We start from the raw sequence: 16,682 nt of genomic DNA, 5'->3' as shown, positions 1-16,682 counted from the left end.
TGGGCAAAAAGATTCTTATAAACCGACATGCCACCATCGATTATTTTTAATTTGGCAAGCTGTTTTACGTACGTGTACATATTAAACCGCAACGTTATTGACAAACAGGTAGAGAAGAAGCGGAGAGACTGTTTAGCCAATCAGAATGCAGAACACAATGCACGATGCAAATCCGTGAAGCAGCGAGACCGTGAAAGGTGAACCGCGTTATAGCGAGGGTTCACTGTACTTATGTACTTAGATTTTCATTCTTTATTTTTAATAGATTTGCAAAAAATTTAAAAAACTTTTTTCACTTTGTCAGTATGGGGTATTGTGTATCTAATTTTGAGGAAACAAATTAATTCAATCGATTTTGGAATAAAGCTGTAACATAACAAAATGTAAAAAAAAAAGTGAAGCGTTGTGAATACTTTCTGGATGCACTGTATACTTCATGTCTGATGGAGGCCATGTAGGTGCTGCAAACTTGTGTCAAGTGTGTGACCAAAAACGTGCTGCAGATCTTCTAAACCCTCCCACCTTCATCGATAGGGTATAACAAATTTTTTTTTTCATAACATCAGGTGATTGGACAATTCTCAACACTGTGTCTCTTTACAACTTTTTTTTAACTGTGTTTCGACTCTCTTACTGCTGAGCAGCTCGTTAGTTGACCAGGAGAGGCCAGGTCAAGTGGAGCTTCAGGCTGGTGCAGCTACTGAAATTGTATTGTTGATTTTATGAATTTTATTGAAATTTGAAACATGGAACCAGACGTTACTGTCAATAGGACTGGCATTGTGACTGACGTACATCCCTGCTATGTCATAGAGAACTTCAATTATATACTAACAAACAGTCCTTCCATTATATGTGTATTGATATATGTTTTCCTTGCTTTATTGTCTGTTATAACAATATGTGGAAATTTCCTTGTCATAATCTCTATTTTTTACTTCAAACAGCTGCACACTCCCACTAACTACCTCATCCTCTCTCTGGCTGCAGCTGACCTGCTTGTTGGGATTATAGTTTTTCCTTTCAGCATGGTGTTCTCTCTCAGCTCATGTCAGTATCATGAGGGTTTATTCTGCAAAATACGAGGCAGCTTTGATATATCACTGAGCACATGTTCTATTCTGAACCTGTGTTGTATTTCTGTTGACAGATATTACGCAGTGTGTAAGCCCCTAACGTATGGAACTAAAATCAGTCACGATGTTGTTGCGGTCATGATCGTGGTGAGCTGGGGTGTCTCTGCTCTAATTGGAATTGGTGTCATAATTGCAGGATTAAACAGTGAAACATGCGAGGAGATGTGTTTAATTGATGTTCTAATGGCAAACACTATTGGACCTATATTGGCATTTTACCTCCCAGTGATCATAATGCTGTGTATCTACCTGAAGATTTTCCTTGTTGCACTGAAACAGGCACGGAGCATCCAGAACACAAAGTCTGGAGCAGCTGTCAGCAAGATGGAGAGGAAGGCCACCAAAACTCTGGCTGTTGTTTTGGGAGTGTTTCTTTTATGTTGGACTCCTTTCTTTCTTTGTGTCACCTTTCTGCCTTATATTAATGATTCAGTACCAGTTCATGTGATGGAAACACTTAACTGGCTAACATTGTCAAATTCAATGCTGAATCCATTTATTTATGCTTTCTTTTACAGCTGGTTCAGATCGGCCTTTAGAATGATTATTTCTGGAAAAATATTTAGAGGGGATTTTGCTAACTCCAAATTACATTGAGTTACTGTTTAAGTTGCAAAGAAACAGTTGAATCGCCAAAAATGTTACAGTAAATGGCCGTAAAATGCTAATAAACCCAATGATTTGGTTTGTTACAAGGAAGGACCAGGTCCTGTTTTAATCGAAACATTGTGGTTTGGGTTAAAATGACGAGTCAGGGAACCTTTTGTTGCCAATGTTACAGGAATAAACAGTTGGATACAAAAAACTAAAAAACTGACTTGAATTGAAGATGATTAGTTGAAACTATATGTTGTTACCCATCCATTCAGCTCCTCATGTGGACTCTGTAACCGCATCACCTGACTTTTGAGCCTTGATGAAGTGCCACTTTCTCTCTGAAACTAGTAACTGGCCTACAATGTCAAATGTAATGCTCAGTATGTTTATTTACATTTTCTTTTACAGCTGGTTGAGGTTGGCTTCAAGAAAATAAGGTGAAAATTATTTTTGACTTACTGACACTGGCAGCATGAGGATTTCCATCTGATAATGGCACAGCTGATATCATTTAAACTAAATTGTTTATTTATATATATATATATGTACATATACATATATACATACCTGATACATACATATCTATGTCATAGACTAGCTCTAGTGATGTGGAACGTCACCTCGCTAGCGGGGAAAGAGCTGGAGCTGGTGCAGGAGGTGGAGCAGTATCAGCTAGATATAGTTGGAATCACTTCCATGCAGCTGGTTCAGATCAGCCTTTAGAATTATTATTTCTGGAAAAATATTCCAGTGCAATTTGGTTAACTCCAAATTGCATTGATTTACTTTTTAGGTGCACTATTTAAATGTCAAATATGTTATGGTAAATGACAGTAAAAGTGACTATATTTACATATGTTTTCTTTACTCTACCCATAGCATCACAACAATGATAGATAAAATAAGTTAAAAGAATAAAATGTATCTTTTTCCCAAAAGATTTGAAAAAGAATTGAACTCATTTGTAACCAATCCACTCTGTTTCTTATGAAGACAATTTTTGTTTTTGAAATGCATAACAGTTTGGTAGAAATTTAAGGTTATTATAACTTACCATGCAGACTGATTAATTTAGCACAGTTGTGCTAAATATGTACCGTATGTGCTGCACTTCAATCTAAATGCTCTGAATAGGATCTTGTAACAGTTTTTTGGGCTATAATATGAATCAGGTCGAGGTTGAAAAGAACTTCATCAAATCTGAATCCAATTTAGCATCTCCTAGTAAATTAAATTAGGTTTTTACTGTAACAATTGAAAGTAGAGGTCTGCAATTACCTTTTAATTACCAGAAAAGGCAGAAACACCACAGTGACTGCAACTAATAGCCTACCCACAACCTGTAACCTGTAACTTAAACCTAAACATCATAAGTGCAGCATAGTATATTGCATGGTGATTAAATATCTACTGTATCTGACAAGTTGCAACAATAAATCAAAGGACAAAATATGCTATTCTTTGGTGCCACACATCAAAACATCTCCTGGTCTGACAACATTTTGTATTGCCTCCCAAATCTGCTTCAAATAACGATTGAAAAGTGAACACAAATGACTTGGTTAATTATGAGGAAAGATCAACTATTTTAAGGGAAACACTGTGATTTGGGTTAAAATGACTTTTCTTTTCATTCTTGCAGTAATAAACAGTAGATGACGGTACTCTTGTTCTTTTGGTCATGGCAAAAAAAAAAGGGAACATCTTAAAAAGGGACTGAGTTGGAGATGGGGATGAGCAGTTGCTGTGTTAAAGTGCAATGTTTTGACCCATCCATCCACCTCCTCATGTGGCCTCTAGCCATATCACCTGACTTCCTCTTTTGGTCAGTTACAATAGCTACGAGTCTCTTTTAAATAAACATGTTGCTTGGAGGGAATACAATGACTAATGCTGCCATTGTTCTTCGGAGGACACTCGCTGTGTCGCCTACTTACTTCCTAATCTGTTGGGAGTCCTTTTTGTCTTTGTTTTTTTTATCTCGGCTTCTGACCCAAAATTAAGTAGGTAGGTAGGTAGGTAGGTAGGTATATACTTTATTAATCCCCGAGTGCCATGTTCTGCGTCTGAAAACGTGATTAGCTTACATGTGACTAGCTTAGTATGTTTTCTTTTACAGCTGGTTCAGGTCAGCTTTAAAAATTTCTGGAAAAAAAATTCAACGTGCTTTTTCTAATACAAAACTGTTTTGATTTATTAATAGTGGCCCCATCAACATTACCATCTGATATTGGCACAGCTCAGACACAAATATAAATGATAACTGTATGTGTTTTTCAATTGTAAAGTTATTGCATCTCCATAATAAAATGCACTGTTTAAAGCACAGAAATGTCTGGCCTTTATTTACAAGTTTGCATTTTATTTTTTTTAATTTCACTTTATTAATCCCCGAGGGGAAATTTCTTCGCTACAGCAGGGGGGCTCTCAGGGAGGAGCTCCTGCAACAGGCTGCCACTAGCGCTGCGCCAGGTAACCGGACCTGAGGTGCATGTTTTTAGATGATCGGAGGAAGCTGGAGAACACGGAGAGAACCCATGCAAGCACAGGGAGAACATGTAAACTCCGCACAAAAAGGCCCAGGACCGGATTCGAACCCGGAACCTTTTTGCTGTGAGGCGACAATGCTAACCACTGCACCACCATGCCACCCATGACCATGCTCTGGTGTATGTGATTTTGGGCCACAGTGAACATGAGCAGACCTATACAAATCTATATATTTAATCCCACTTACATGAACAATTAAACAAGATTTTTGAATGCAACCTTCCAATTCAGTTAGTCATAATAACAATTAAGCTGACTCTTGTGTATCGAATTGGATATGAATCAGGCAGTTGGCGTGCTTCATGACATAGTAGCCAATCTCACCCATAAAATATAAATGGCAACCTGGGTTAACTACAAATGAATTGCAATCAAATTACACATAAATTGGTTACAGTTTGAAAAAGTAGTAGTAGTGTGGAACAATGTGTCTGTCAGGAGTCTGGTTTTCCTCCGTTTTGCCCCCCGATCACCTCTCCTCCTGTGTCCCCTCAGTCCCCTGTCTGCTTGTTCTGTGTCCTCCTCTCCTCACCTTCCGTGGCCACGCCCCTCACCGGTCCCAGCAGCTGCAGCCACTCACCCCGGATCACCACCTGCAGGTGTGCTGCATCTCCCTGATCACCTCCCCGGACTATATGTACCCTGCCCCTGCACTCCTCTGGTTGTCGGTTCATTAGTTAGTCACCCATCCATTCTCCGTCCGTCCTGGTCCCGTTCCCGTTCCTCCGGCTCCTGTTCCACCTGCAGAGCTACCAGTCGGAGTCACCAGTCTGTGGAGTTGCCTGGCTGCCCTGCCAGCCGTGTCTCCCTGGATCAGTTGGTTGAGTTGCCCTCCCGACTTGGAAGCAAGTGGACACTGTAGGTGCCACCTTTTGGTTTGTTTGTTTATTTTTATTTATGTAAATAAAGACTGTATTTTGGAACCGATACCCGAGTCTGTGAACCTGCATTTGGGTCCTGGTAAAACACCCACCACATAACGGTGTCATTTAAATACATCACTTCTTTGACAATTTGCCACATCAATAGGGATCAGTCAAGAGCTGGAGGGAGAAGTAAGGAGATGCACATGCCAGCATTATGTTGTGTTAGTTTGTTAGTTATGCTTTATTGTTGACAGAGTTGAAGGTTTAAAATTGCTTAAGTCACAAAGGCATGTTCAAAAAGTTGTCCAAGTCATTTATTCCTCTTATGTTACATAATTGACAGACACTGTTATTAGTATGTCAATAGTCATCTATTGTCATAATCTTTTTGATTGAAATTATTAATACATATCATATAATCAACATTTGGTTAAGTTTTAAGGTCAATGTGGTCAATAAATGGATTGCAATGGGACCTTCAAGTCTAATTTACTTGCGCTTATTGCATCAACAGTTACTTTATTGACAGAAGTTTGCAGTGTCGCATAATTCATGATGGGCCATTAGCACCTACGCAAAGCATTTACATTGCAGAAATGAGACAGTTTTTCCCCAGAATAAACATTTCCATGAAGAGCTAGTTACAGTTTTGGGTTACATTAACCCTTAAAGTTTTGCAGACAACAAAATAATCATCAGCTTCATCAGATGTGGTGATGAGAAATCATAAAATATAGGACGCTCCTATCCAGATACACATCACCTTTCCTTTGAGAGTTTAAATGTACTTATTTATTATTTATAAAATGTAATAGATCACTTTGACCAGACCGTCATCCTTAATTGTCTCTTCTTGAATAATGACTCATTAAGCCATTAAGCTTGTCTCTTTTACAAAATAAAATGAAGTGTAAAAGAAGCTTCCAGTTCACAGTCAATTAATTGCTTGCTTACTTTGAGGTCCCATGTTTTACTTATGGTTTTGACTTCCATAAGATATTTTTGTGGTTTGAATTCCCAAAATTAATTTTAACATCATTTTACATCTTCTGTGGAGATTCTCTTTTAGGGGTTCTAAGAACTGGCTGATTTGTGTCTGTAATGTTGATATCAATTACCCTCTCTTCTGATCAGCTGACTCTTTTCTGAGAAACGCACACCCAGGCCAAGCACAGGTGTTCTTCGGTCTTGTAGCTTGCTAGCTCTGTGGCTGAATGATCACTTGATGTTTTCTTTTGCATAATAGGCTGGACTCTGGGTCGTACTGCAGGCAGACATATTACATGAGCGAGAGCTTGTACCATCACAAATTTACAGAAGTCCAAATGTCACAGTTTGTCAGTACGGGCTGTTTGCATTTCTCCATGGTCTGAGAATTTTGACACTTTCACATTATTTGCAGAGCAACTGGACCTGCTTAATAATGACACCAGATTTACCACCCCATTGTGTGTCTCTCCACAAACCAAATAAGTTGCAGTTTACATCAATATTTTTACAGACTCTGATAATATATGTAGTGAACACGTCATCTCAGGAACATTTCTTCAAATGTGGGACAAACTTTCACTTGAACTCAAGAATAAAGTGATCCAATTTTGGAAATCAAATGTCACTTGGACCTCACAAAACACATTTGCGCCCATAACTCAGGACTTCATACACAAATAATGTATTTGAATCATTATCTACTGTCAAATGGTGGCCTGGTACCAATTGATTCGAGATGGTGATCCCCAGGCCACTGAATAGACAAATTCAAACAATGTGACTAAAACAAACAAACAAAAAATATTCAAGAAATTACAATAAGTTCTGTAAAGCTTCTGCTTGCACTGTTCTGTCACAGTAAGGAAGAGCAAATAATATTGCAAGAGAAAAGATCTCCCAACTTTGCATGTTTCAGGGTTTATCTTGTCTTATTTTTAATTAAATTATTCATTTAAAAAGGTTAATTTGAAACATTTTCAACAGACTCAAGAACACAGTTTGTGTATCGTTACTCAAAGACATGCAAACAGAATGTAGTGTGTCCCATCTGATTGGACAAGATGTGTGCATTAATTATGATAACTGGGTCGGGTTAATTATTTAAACATTAAGTCCCTGCTCAGTGGCACAGTGAATAAGGACACACTTCAACACTGATGCATTGACAGACTCGAGGCATACGGTATGATGCTTAATAAACTGCAACTCTTTTGTGTTTTTCAAACTAAACGTCTGAGGAACATTGTTTTTTCAGTGGTTATACATATAAAGTATTTCAAATTGTAATGTGATGTTATTTTAAACCTTCATTTCAGGAATCTACAAGCATGGAACCAGAGTTGAGTGTCAACAGGACTGTTGGTGACATACATCCCTGCTATGAATCACATGATGGGTCTTCCATATTTACAAGCAACCCGTCCATTACTTGTGTTTTATTGTATATTTTTCTTGGTTCATTGTCTTTTGTCACAATATGTGGAAATCTCCTTGTTATAATCTCAATCATTTATTTCAAACAGCTCCACAATTCCACTAACTACCTCATCCTCTCTCTGGCTGTGGCTGACCTGCTTGTTGGAGTTTTGGTCTTTCCTTTCAGCATGGTATTCACCGTCACTACGTGTTGGTATCATGAAGGCTTGTTTTGTAAAGTACGAGGCAGCTTTGATGTTACACTGAGCACAGCTTCTATTTTAAACTTGTGTTGCATTTCTATTGACAGATATTACGCCGTGTGTCAGCCTCTGACTTACAAAAGCAAAATAAATGATCATATCGTTGGGATGATGATTCTAGTAAGCTGGGGAATTGCTGCACTAATTGGAATTGGTATAATAGTTGCAGGTTTTAATCAAGGAAAGTGTGACGAGAGTTGTTTAATTGATGCTCTAATATCAACCACTTTTGCATGTGTTTTCTCATTTTATATCCCAGTCATAATTATGCTTAGTATCTACCTAAAGATTTTCCTTGTTGCACAGAAACAAGTAAACAGGATCCAGAACACAAAGTCTGGAGCATCTGACAGTAAGATGGAAAGAAAGGCCACCAAAACTCTGGCTACTGTTATGGGAATGTTTCTCTTATGTTGGACTCCATATTTTATTTGTATAATCTTTCAACCTTTAACATATGATGTAACTCCAATTGCTGTGATTGAAACACTGAACTGGCTTACACTGTCCAATTCAATGCTCAATCCATTTATTTATGCTTTCTTTTACAGCTGGTTCAGATCGGCTTTCAGAATGATCATTACTGGAAAAATATTTCAAGGGAATTTTTGTAACACAAAACTCCTTTGATATGTACTTTTGAACACTTGGATACATTTTTTTAAAATAAAGATCAACCATCATAAAGATGAATATGTCCCCAGTAATATATGTATTCAACATCTGAGCAGAATTTATAGTATTTCGATGGACTTTGAAGTAAAACCGAAATAGTTACATTTCAGCACATTTACAAATGCAGCCATCTGATGTGATTGGAGGCAACAAAAGTTATAATTTGTCTTTGTCATGCTATAAAGGGAGTTTGTTTCATCTGACTTAATGTCTCAGGAAGGTAATTTCAATATCTAACCTTATGTTAAAACAGAAAATCCCTACCTCAAATTCTCAAATGTTTGCAGAGTCCATTATGACTGACTTGGGAAACCTAAAGATATCTTTCACACAGCTACAGTATGTTCACAATGTTTCATGTCTGACACAATATTCAAATGCTATATGTATGTTAAAAGACGTTTGGTTGCTGTTGTCATGATTCTTCTCTGGAGTTGAAATTATTAAAATCCAAAGTTGGGAAAATGGCTAAAGCACTCCTAAAGTTGAGGCGCAATTGCAGTGAATTAAATAATATACAAGCGCAATTAATTATTAATGCTACATATCAATAACAATGACATTCATCTGCAAGGAAATGTTAAAATAGTATGCATTGGTAGCACAAGCTAGGAGAGCAGACAACAGTATAGGAGAAGGATGGTTCATGGTCATTTTTGCCTACCATAATTATAGGCTTTGTTAAAAAAGAAATGTTTTTGGCTTAGACTTTAAAAAAAATAGATTGGATGTCTGCCTCCTGAACTCAAACCAAGAGTTTGTTTCACTTGAGTACTTGATAGCTAAAGGCCCTGCCTTCCATTATACACCTGGAAACTGTCAAAACTTTAAGCAAGGTTGTGCTTTGGTAACAAAATGCTCTATTATAATAATAGGGTACATACGAGATCTTTAATATAGGATGGAGCTTGATTTTTATTTTATTTGTGATTTGAAAGGTAGCGAAATGTAGAGAAGGTAAAATGGGGGAAATATGCTCTCTCATGCCAACTCCTGTCCTGCAGCAGCATTATGAATTGGCTGGAGGATTTTCAGGGAGCCACCAGGGCATCCTGACAACAGGGAATTAAAGTAGTGTAGCCTAGAAGTGACAAATGCATGGAATATTGCACAAAGAAAGCAGTCCTTGAGACTTCCTTAAATAGTTTAAGGATGTATCCTAATGAAATTAACTCTAAGATTACTAAGAATTATGCTAAAAGGTAAGGCAAACCCATCTACAGTAACTGTTAAGGAATTTGTAATTTTGGGCAAAATAAAAAAAGTTCAGTTCTTTCTGGATTTATAAATAAAAAATACTGGTCATCCAGCCATTTACTTGAAATTTGACAAACTGATTTGTTTTGTTCACTTCCAAAAATAAGTGTAGTTGGGTCTCATTGCATAACAATGGAAAGTAATGCAGTGCATCTTAATAATTTGGCCTCAAAGGAGAATGCATAAGGTGAAAAGTATCAGACTTAGCACTGAAACTTGTAGAACTCCGTGTCTAGCTTTTGTGTTCATAGAATCGTTCACAGGACCAAATTTAAATCTATCCGATAATTATGACTTCCACTGGCCTGATGCAGTTCATTCAATCCCAATGACATGTTTTCATCTTTGTAATGACATGTGATCAATGGTGCCAAAAGCAACACGAGATCTACTGTAGCAGAAAGAGTAAACAGATGAGTCCATTGGCTGAGGCAACGAGAAGATAATTTGTAATGTGCTCTGATGCACAGGAAGGGCACTGGAACCCTGACTGAAAAATTCAGTCAGAACATTTATTTTGCAATTGCTTTTCCAAAAACTTTTGAAATAAAGGGCAGATAATCTATAGGTATACATTTTGCTAATAGGCCTGGATCGAAAGCCTTTTTTTTAATTGATTCTTTTATGTTGGACTCCTTCCTTTCTTTGCATCAACTTTCTAGTTTATACTCCATAATTCAGTACCAGGTTCTGTGATGGAAACTCTTTACTAGCTAACATTGTCAAATTCAATGCTGAATCCGTTTATTTATGCTTTCTTTTACAGCTAGTTCAGATCGGCCTTCAAAATAATTATTTCCGGAAAAATATTCCAAAGGGATTTTGCTAACTCCAAATTACATTAAATTATTGTTTAAGGTGCAAAAACACACAATTCAATTGTCAAAAATATGACAGTAAGTGGGCATAAAAGACTAATAAACCCAATGATTTGAGGAAAGATCAGGCCCTGTTTCAAGGGAAACATTGTGGTTTGGGTTAAAATGATGAGTCAGGGAACCTTTGTTGCCATTGTTACAGGAATAAACAGTTGGATACGAAGACCCCTAAAAAACTGATTTAAATTGAAGATGGGTGTAGCAGGTCTGAGCTACCGTGGGGGTTCCGTTGAGACAGACGACACACTGAGCCACCAAGTTTGGTCTATGGTTTCTTTTATTGTGTGATTCACTCCTTTACAACTGGGGACGGTGCTCTCCTGTTCAGTCTCCAAGCGTCCGGGTTCCGGGCTGCTTCTCCTCCCTCCTCAACAGGTCCTGCTTGCCTTTGTAAGGTCAGACACAATTTCCCCGATTCAGAACAGCTGTGCCAATTATCCTCCTCCCGGCACCATTCCCTGAACCACTCCTCCCACTCTCTACCCCCTGCAGCTGAGCTAAACCACACCCCATCACCACATACCCCCACCGCCCGACTTAGGTCGGGGAGCCATCCGGCCTAACCTACCCCCTCCCCAGAGAGCGGGAGAGGAAGCCGGCCACAGTCATCATGCGGACACAGCACCCGGTCCATGAGGCGTTGGAACGTGGCTGTGGCACCGAACAACCCAAAGGGAAGCGTGGTGAATTGATATAACCCAAACGGAGTAGAGAAGGCCATTTTCTCCTTGGCCTCTAGTGAGAGAGGAATCTGCCAGTAGCCCTTGGTTAAATCCAGTGTCATGAAGAAACGTGCAGTGCCCAGTCGGTCCAGGAGTTTGTCGACCCGGGGCATTGGGTACGCATCAAATCGTGACACATCATTCACCCTGCGACAGTCCACACAGAACCATATAGATCCATCCTTCTTGACAACAAGAACAATGGGGCTACACCAGGCACTGTTGGACTCTTCTATTACCCCCATCTCCAGCATAGCAGCCAATTCCCTCTGAACAATTTTCCTCTTGTGTTCAGGTAACCGGTAGGGCCGTGACCGCAACGTCACGCCCGGAGACGTCTCAATGTTGTGCACTATGAGGTTTGTGCGTCCTGGCCGGAGGGAGAACACGTCAACAAACTGCTTCTGCAACTGGGCCACGTCTGTTCTCTGGGTCCCGGAGAGATGGGCGTTGAAAGGGAGCGAGGCAGGATTGGTGGACTTTGGAACCTCTGGCCCCAGCTCCTCTCTCTCAGATACCGCGGTCACCAGAGAAACAGGCTCCGCCTCTCTCCATATTTTTAAGAGGTTGAGGTGGTAAATCTGTGTAGCTCTGCCCCTGTCAGATCGCACCACCTCATAGTCGACGTCCCCTACCCGCCATGTGACCACAAAGGGCCCTTGCCACTTGGCGAGGAGTTTTGAGCTGGAAGACGGAAGCAATACAAGTACCTTTTCTCCCGGTGCGAATTGCCTCAGCTTGGCCCCTCTGTTGTACAGCTGTTGTTGACGTTCCTGGGCCTGGAGCAAATTCTCACGTGACATCTGACCCAGTATGTGGAGTTTTGCTCGCAGGTCCATGACGTACTGAATTTCATTTTTCCCGGGGCTCAGACCTTCCTCCCAGTTTTCCTTAAGCAGGTCGAGCACCCCTTGTGGTTTCCTGCCAAACAGCAGTTCAAAGGGAGGAAATCCCGTAGAGGCCTGGGGGACCTCCCGCACTGCAAACAACAGAGGATCAAGCCATTTATCCCAATTACGTCCATCATCATGTATAAATTTATAACTCATGGTCTTTAAAGTCTTATTCAGACGCTCCACCAGTCTGTGGGTGATAAACACTGGTCCAAATAGACTTAATGCCCAGTAATGCATAAAGTTCTCTCAGTGTTCGTGACATGAACTGGGTGCCCTGGTCAGTCAGAATCTCTTTCGGGATTCCCGCTCGGGAGATGACCTGAAACAGACCCTGCGGAACGCTTTTTGCCGAAATGATGCGCAACGGTACTGCCTCGGGATATCGTGTTGCGGAATCCACTAGGACTAACACAAAGCGATATCCGCGTGTGCTCTGGTGAAATGGCCCGATGAGGTCCATGCCAATACGGTCAAATGGGACCTCCATCAAGGGTAGCAGATGTAAAGGCGCCCTCGGAATGGCCGGCTGGTTTACCAGCTGACACTCCGGGCAAGAGGCACACCAATGGCGCACATCCCCCCGGATGCCCGGCCAGTAAAACCGGGCCATTATCCGGCCCAGAGTTTTCTCATATCCCATGTGGCCCGCCATCGGGTTATAGTGAGCCGCCTGGAAAATAATTTCCCGACGGCTTTTTGGCACCAACAATGGTGTTTTCTTGACCTGTTTGAGTGTCACGAGTCACTATACCAGTGGTTCTTAACCTGGGTTCGATCGAACCCCAGGGGTTCGATGAGTCACTCTCAGGGGTTCAGCAGACACACACTGCGGTCAAGTGAGCCGCCGCTTTAAAAATTAATGACCGTCAATTCCTTAAGGTGCGTTCACACCGAACGGGGCGCTCGGTGTGCACAATTCAGCCCGCGCATTATTCGTGACGTCATGCTGCGCTTGGCCATCATTGGCTGTAGTTGAGCACGCCACATTGCGCTCTGTTGTTGTACGCCATTTGTGATTTTCAATCCCTTCATACTAACATGTCGAGCAAAAAAAGAAAGTGGTTGGACGAATACGTACAATATGGATTCACGTGTAAAGAGGAACGTGATGGGAGTCAGCGTCCTCAATGCATGATTTGCAATGCCAAGTTGAGCAATTCTAGTCTAGCACCGGCAAAACTAAAGGAACACTTCCTAAAGCTGCATGATGGGAAATACAAGAACACAACGCTCGCTGAATTCAAGGTGAAGGGAGCCAGATTCGATGAAAAGGCTACTCTGCCTATTCTCGGCTTCGTACCCATCGACAAACCGATCCTCACAGCATCGTACGAAGTTGCGTACCTGATCGCAAAGCAGGGCAAACCACACACCATTGGTGAAACACTCGTGAAACCAGTTGCGTTGAAGATGGCGAACACTGCTGCTGAAGATAAGTTATCCCAAATTCCTCTTTCAAATGACATGATCAGCAGCAGAATAGACGACATGAGCAATGACATCTTGGCTCAAGTAGTTGCAGATCTGATTTCAAGCCCAGCAAAATTCAGCCTCCAACTCGATGAGACCGCCGACGTTTCCAATCTCAGCCATCTTGTTGTATTCGTGCGCTATATGAAAGACGACGAGATAAAGGAAGATTTTTTATTTTGTAAGCCTCTTACAACAACAACCAAGGCAGTCGATGTGAAGAAACTCATGGATGACTTCTTCAGAGACAACAATCTTTCGTGGAATATGGTTTCTGCAGTTTGTTCGGACGGAGCTCCAGCCATGCTGGGACGACACTCTGGTTTTGGAGCGCTGGTGAAATCCGATGCACCACACATCATTGTTACACACTGTGTTCTGCACAGGCATGCGTTGGCAACAAAAACCTTACCTCCAAAACTGGCAGAAGTACTAAAAATCGTAGTTGAATGTGTGAACTACGTGCGAAATAGTGCTATGAAGCACCGCATCTTCAAAGAGCTCTGTCAGGAAATGGGCTCTGAATTCGAGGTACTTCTGTATCATTCTAACGTTCGGTGGTTATCCCGGGGAAATGTGCTGAATCGGGCTTTTGCAATGCGTGTGGAATTAGCCCTGTTTTTGCGAGAGCACCAACATTGTCACGCAGATTGCTTCGAAGATTCTGAGTTCATTCTCATCTTGGCGTACATGGCCGATATTTTCGATGCTCTCAATCATCTCAATCGACAGATGCAGGGCGGTGGAGTCAACATCATCGAAGTGGAAGAAAACCTGAATGCGTTTTTTTTTTATAAAAAGCTATCTTTATGGAAACGACGAACAGAGAATGACAACTTTGCAAACTTTCCCCTGCTGGACGACTGCGTAAGTAAGATCGAAGACGTGTCTGGAATTGGAGACATTTCTGTACCTGGGGAGCTGAAGCAAGCGATTGCCATGCACTTAGATGTGCTCGCAAAGTCCCTCGACGGATACTTCCCCACCACACAGTCATATCCAGCAGGGGTGAGACAGCCATTCACGTTTAGTGTTGCGACAGCAGATGTCAACGATGAATGCCTCGACGAAATCATTGAACTTCAGCAGAGCCAGCTTCAACAGCAACTCTTCGGAACAACAACGCTCTCAAAGTTTTGGTGTCACCAAATCGTACCATACCCTCGTATTGCCAAGAAAGCCCTTGAGATACTCACACCGTTTGTTACAACGTATCTTTGTGAGCAATCCTTTTCGAGGATGGTGGACATGAAAACTAAGAAAAGGAACAGACTTTGCTGCGAAAATGATATGAGAGTGGCACTTGCCAAGGAGAAGCCGTGCATTTCTGAACTTGTATCTGAAAGGCAACAGCAAAAGTCACATTGATTTGCAGTAAATATTCACTGAGTTATGTTTTTGCGTGAAATTCATGTTTTGTTTGTCGACAAACTGATCCTCACAGCATCATACGAAGTTGTGTACCTGATCGCAAATCATTCATTGAGTTATGTTTTTGTGTGAAATTCATGTTTTGTTGGGTTTTTTTCTTTGCACACAGTGATTTTGTGTGCAACTGATGCATGGTTCATTTTGTGCACTAATAAAATATATACCTATGTTTTGAAGAAATCATATTTTATTTTTCCAATTACGAAGGGTTCGGTGAATGCACTGATGAAGCTCGCAGGGTTCAGTACATCCAATAAGGTTAAGAACCACTGATTTAAACTAAACTTAGTTATATACATACATATATATATATATATATATATATATATGTATTTTATTTTTTTAATGGATAAAAAAAAAACATTAAAATTAAAGAAGTCACGAGCTGCTTTTCTTGGAGCTTTGTACGGTGTGTAAACATAGTCAAATACAGTGTCATAAACCAAAGCAGTTTCCAAGTTTTGAAACTTAACTTCTCTTGAATTAATTTTTAATTAATTTGATTTTAAAGTTACAACATTCCCATACTCTACAATACCGGGGCATATTTTTAATTGCATATTTTTGTACTTTAATGAATGTACAGTGTATAATGCTTCTAGTTCATAAACCTTTCATCCTAAAATGAAAAATAGCATAGCTATATTGAAAGATTAAAGAGGAAACTTGACAAACGGACATCTACATGAAAAAATTATCCAGATATGTCTCTGTACTATATGTGATTTTACAAGTATGGTTTAGAATTCCCATCTCAACTTTCTTATATAGATCCAATGTAAGACCTGCATGAGAAAAGCTCTCTATATAAAATGATAATAAAAAAAGTCACACTGGTCAGAAGGTTATTTGTTTTCAGAAAAAAACTAGAATTACTCTCTTGTGGCTGAATGCGTCCAACAACAAGTCAAGTTGCAATTTGCAATAATATCTGTTGTGTCAAATATGGTCACCATTTGCCCTTTCCTGCAGAATAATGTAACAGTGAAATTAAACTGTGATCTTTTGAATATAAAATGTCACCACTTCACAATTTAATCCTTTTTGATATTTGTGTAAAATGTTGTTATAATTATTGCATGAATTCCTGAGTTATGGCCACAAATATGTTTTGTGGGGTCACCATGACCTTTCACCTCCAAAATCAATTCAGTTAATCCTTGAGGTCACAGTTTGCGCTGAAGGAACAAGATAAATGGCTCTTCCCGTGGACTGATATCCTGAAAATGCTGCTTAAACCTCCAAAACCATGAAGAGGGAGCAATTTTACATTGCTATCATGGTTAAGTACACTTATTTTTTATTCTGTCCTCAGATCCCTGCATACATTTCTGCAATAGCCATGGCTTTGTAGGAGTTTTTGTGGATGACATGGGAGCATCACTGATTTGACATTTTGAAGAGCATTTTCCATTCAAGTGACATGTTAGGGTTTATGTCATTGGCTACAAAGTTTGCAATTACACATATTTACAACCCTGTTTCCCTAAAAGTTGGGACAGGGTCAAAAAAGATGGGAAAAGTTGTATAATACT

The 16,682-nt window shown here is 40.1% G+C and overlaps 4 protein-coding genes across 4 annotated transcripts in view; all 4 read left to right on the top strand.

Moving 5' to 3' along the window:
• Positions 1 to 16,682, top strand: part of disp1 (dispatched homolog 1 (Drosophila)) — a 389,371-nt gene that overhangs the window by 276,834 nt on the left and 95,855 nt on the right. The window lies entirely within an intron of this gene.
• On the top strand, positions 747 to 1,733 carry LOC138623484 (trace amine-associated receptor 1-like). Its single transcript, XM_069703036.1, has one exon. It carries the CDS (start codon positions 747 to 749, stop codon positions 1,731 to 1,733), a length of 987 nt encoding a protein of 328 aa, XP_069559137.1.
• On the top strand, positions 7,468 to 8,448 carry LOC138623482 (trace amine-associated receptor 1-like). The gene has a single exon (XM_069703035.1). It carries the CDS (start codon positions 7,468 to 7,470, stop codon positions 8,446 to 8,448), a length of 981 nt encoding a protein of 326 aa, XP_069559136.1.
• On the top strand, positions 13,285 to 14,975 carry LOC138623495 (protein FAM200C-like). The gene is made up of 2 exons (XM_069703048.1): positions 13,285 to 14,724; positions 14,955 to 14,975. Exons 1-2 carry the CDS (start codon positions 13,285 to 13,287, stop codon positions 14,973 to 14,975), a joined length of 1,461 nt encoding a protein of 486 aa, XP_069559149.1.

This window comes from Brachyistius frenatus, unplaced genomic scaffold (assembly GCF_029030835.1).
Source record: "Brachyistius frenatus isolate BFR_SWC_R1_liver_20210118 unplaced genomic scaffold, ASM2903083v1 Contig_44, whole genome shotgun sequence".
Lineage (NCBI taxonomy): Eukaryota > Metazoa > Chordata > Actinopteri > Embiotocidae > Brachyistius > Brachyistius frenatus.
Note: the sequence above shows the minus strand (reverse complement) of the source record. Positions and strands in the feature narration are given on the sequence as shown.

Bases quoted from the DNA above. Each gene is read 5' to 3' on its own strand.
- LOC138623484 (XM_069703036.1), top strand. From the start codon at position 747: ATGGAACCAGACGTTACTGTCAATAGGACTGGCATTGTGACTGACGTA.
- LOC138623482 (XM_069703035.1), top strand. From the start codon at position 7,468: ATGGAACCAGAGTTGAGTGTCAACAGGACTGTTGGTGACATACATCCC.
- LOC138623495 (XM_069703048.1), top strand. From the start codon at position 13,285: ATGTCGAGCAAAAAAAGAAAGTGGTTGGACGAATACGTACAATATGGA. The intron at 14,725-14,954 runs GTGAGACAGCCA...ATCCTTTTCGAG, and splicing joins CACAGTCATATCCAGCAGGG to GATGGTGGACATGAAAACTA.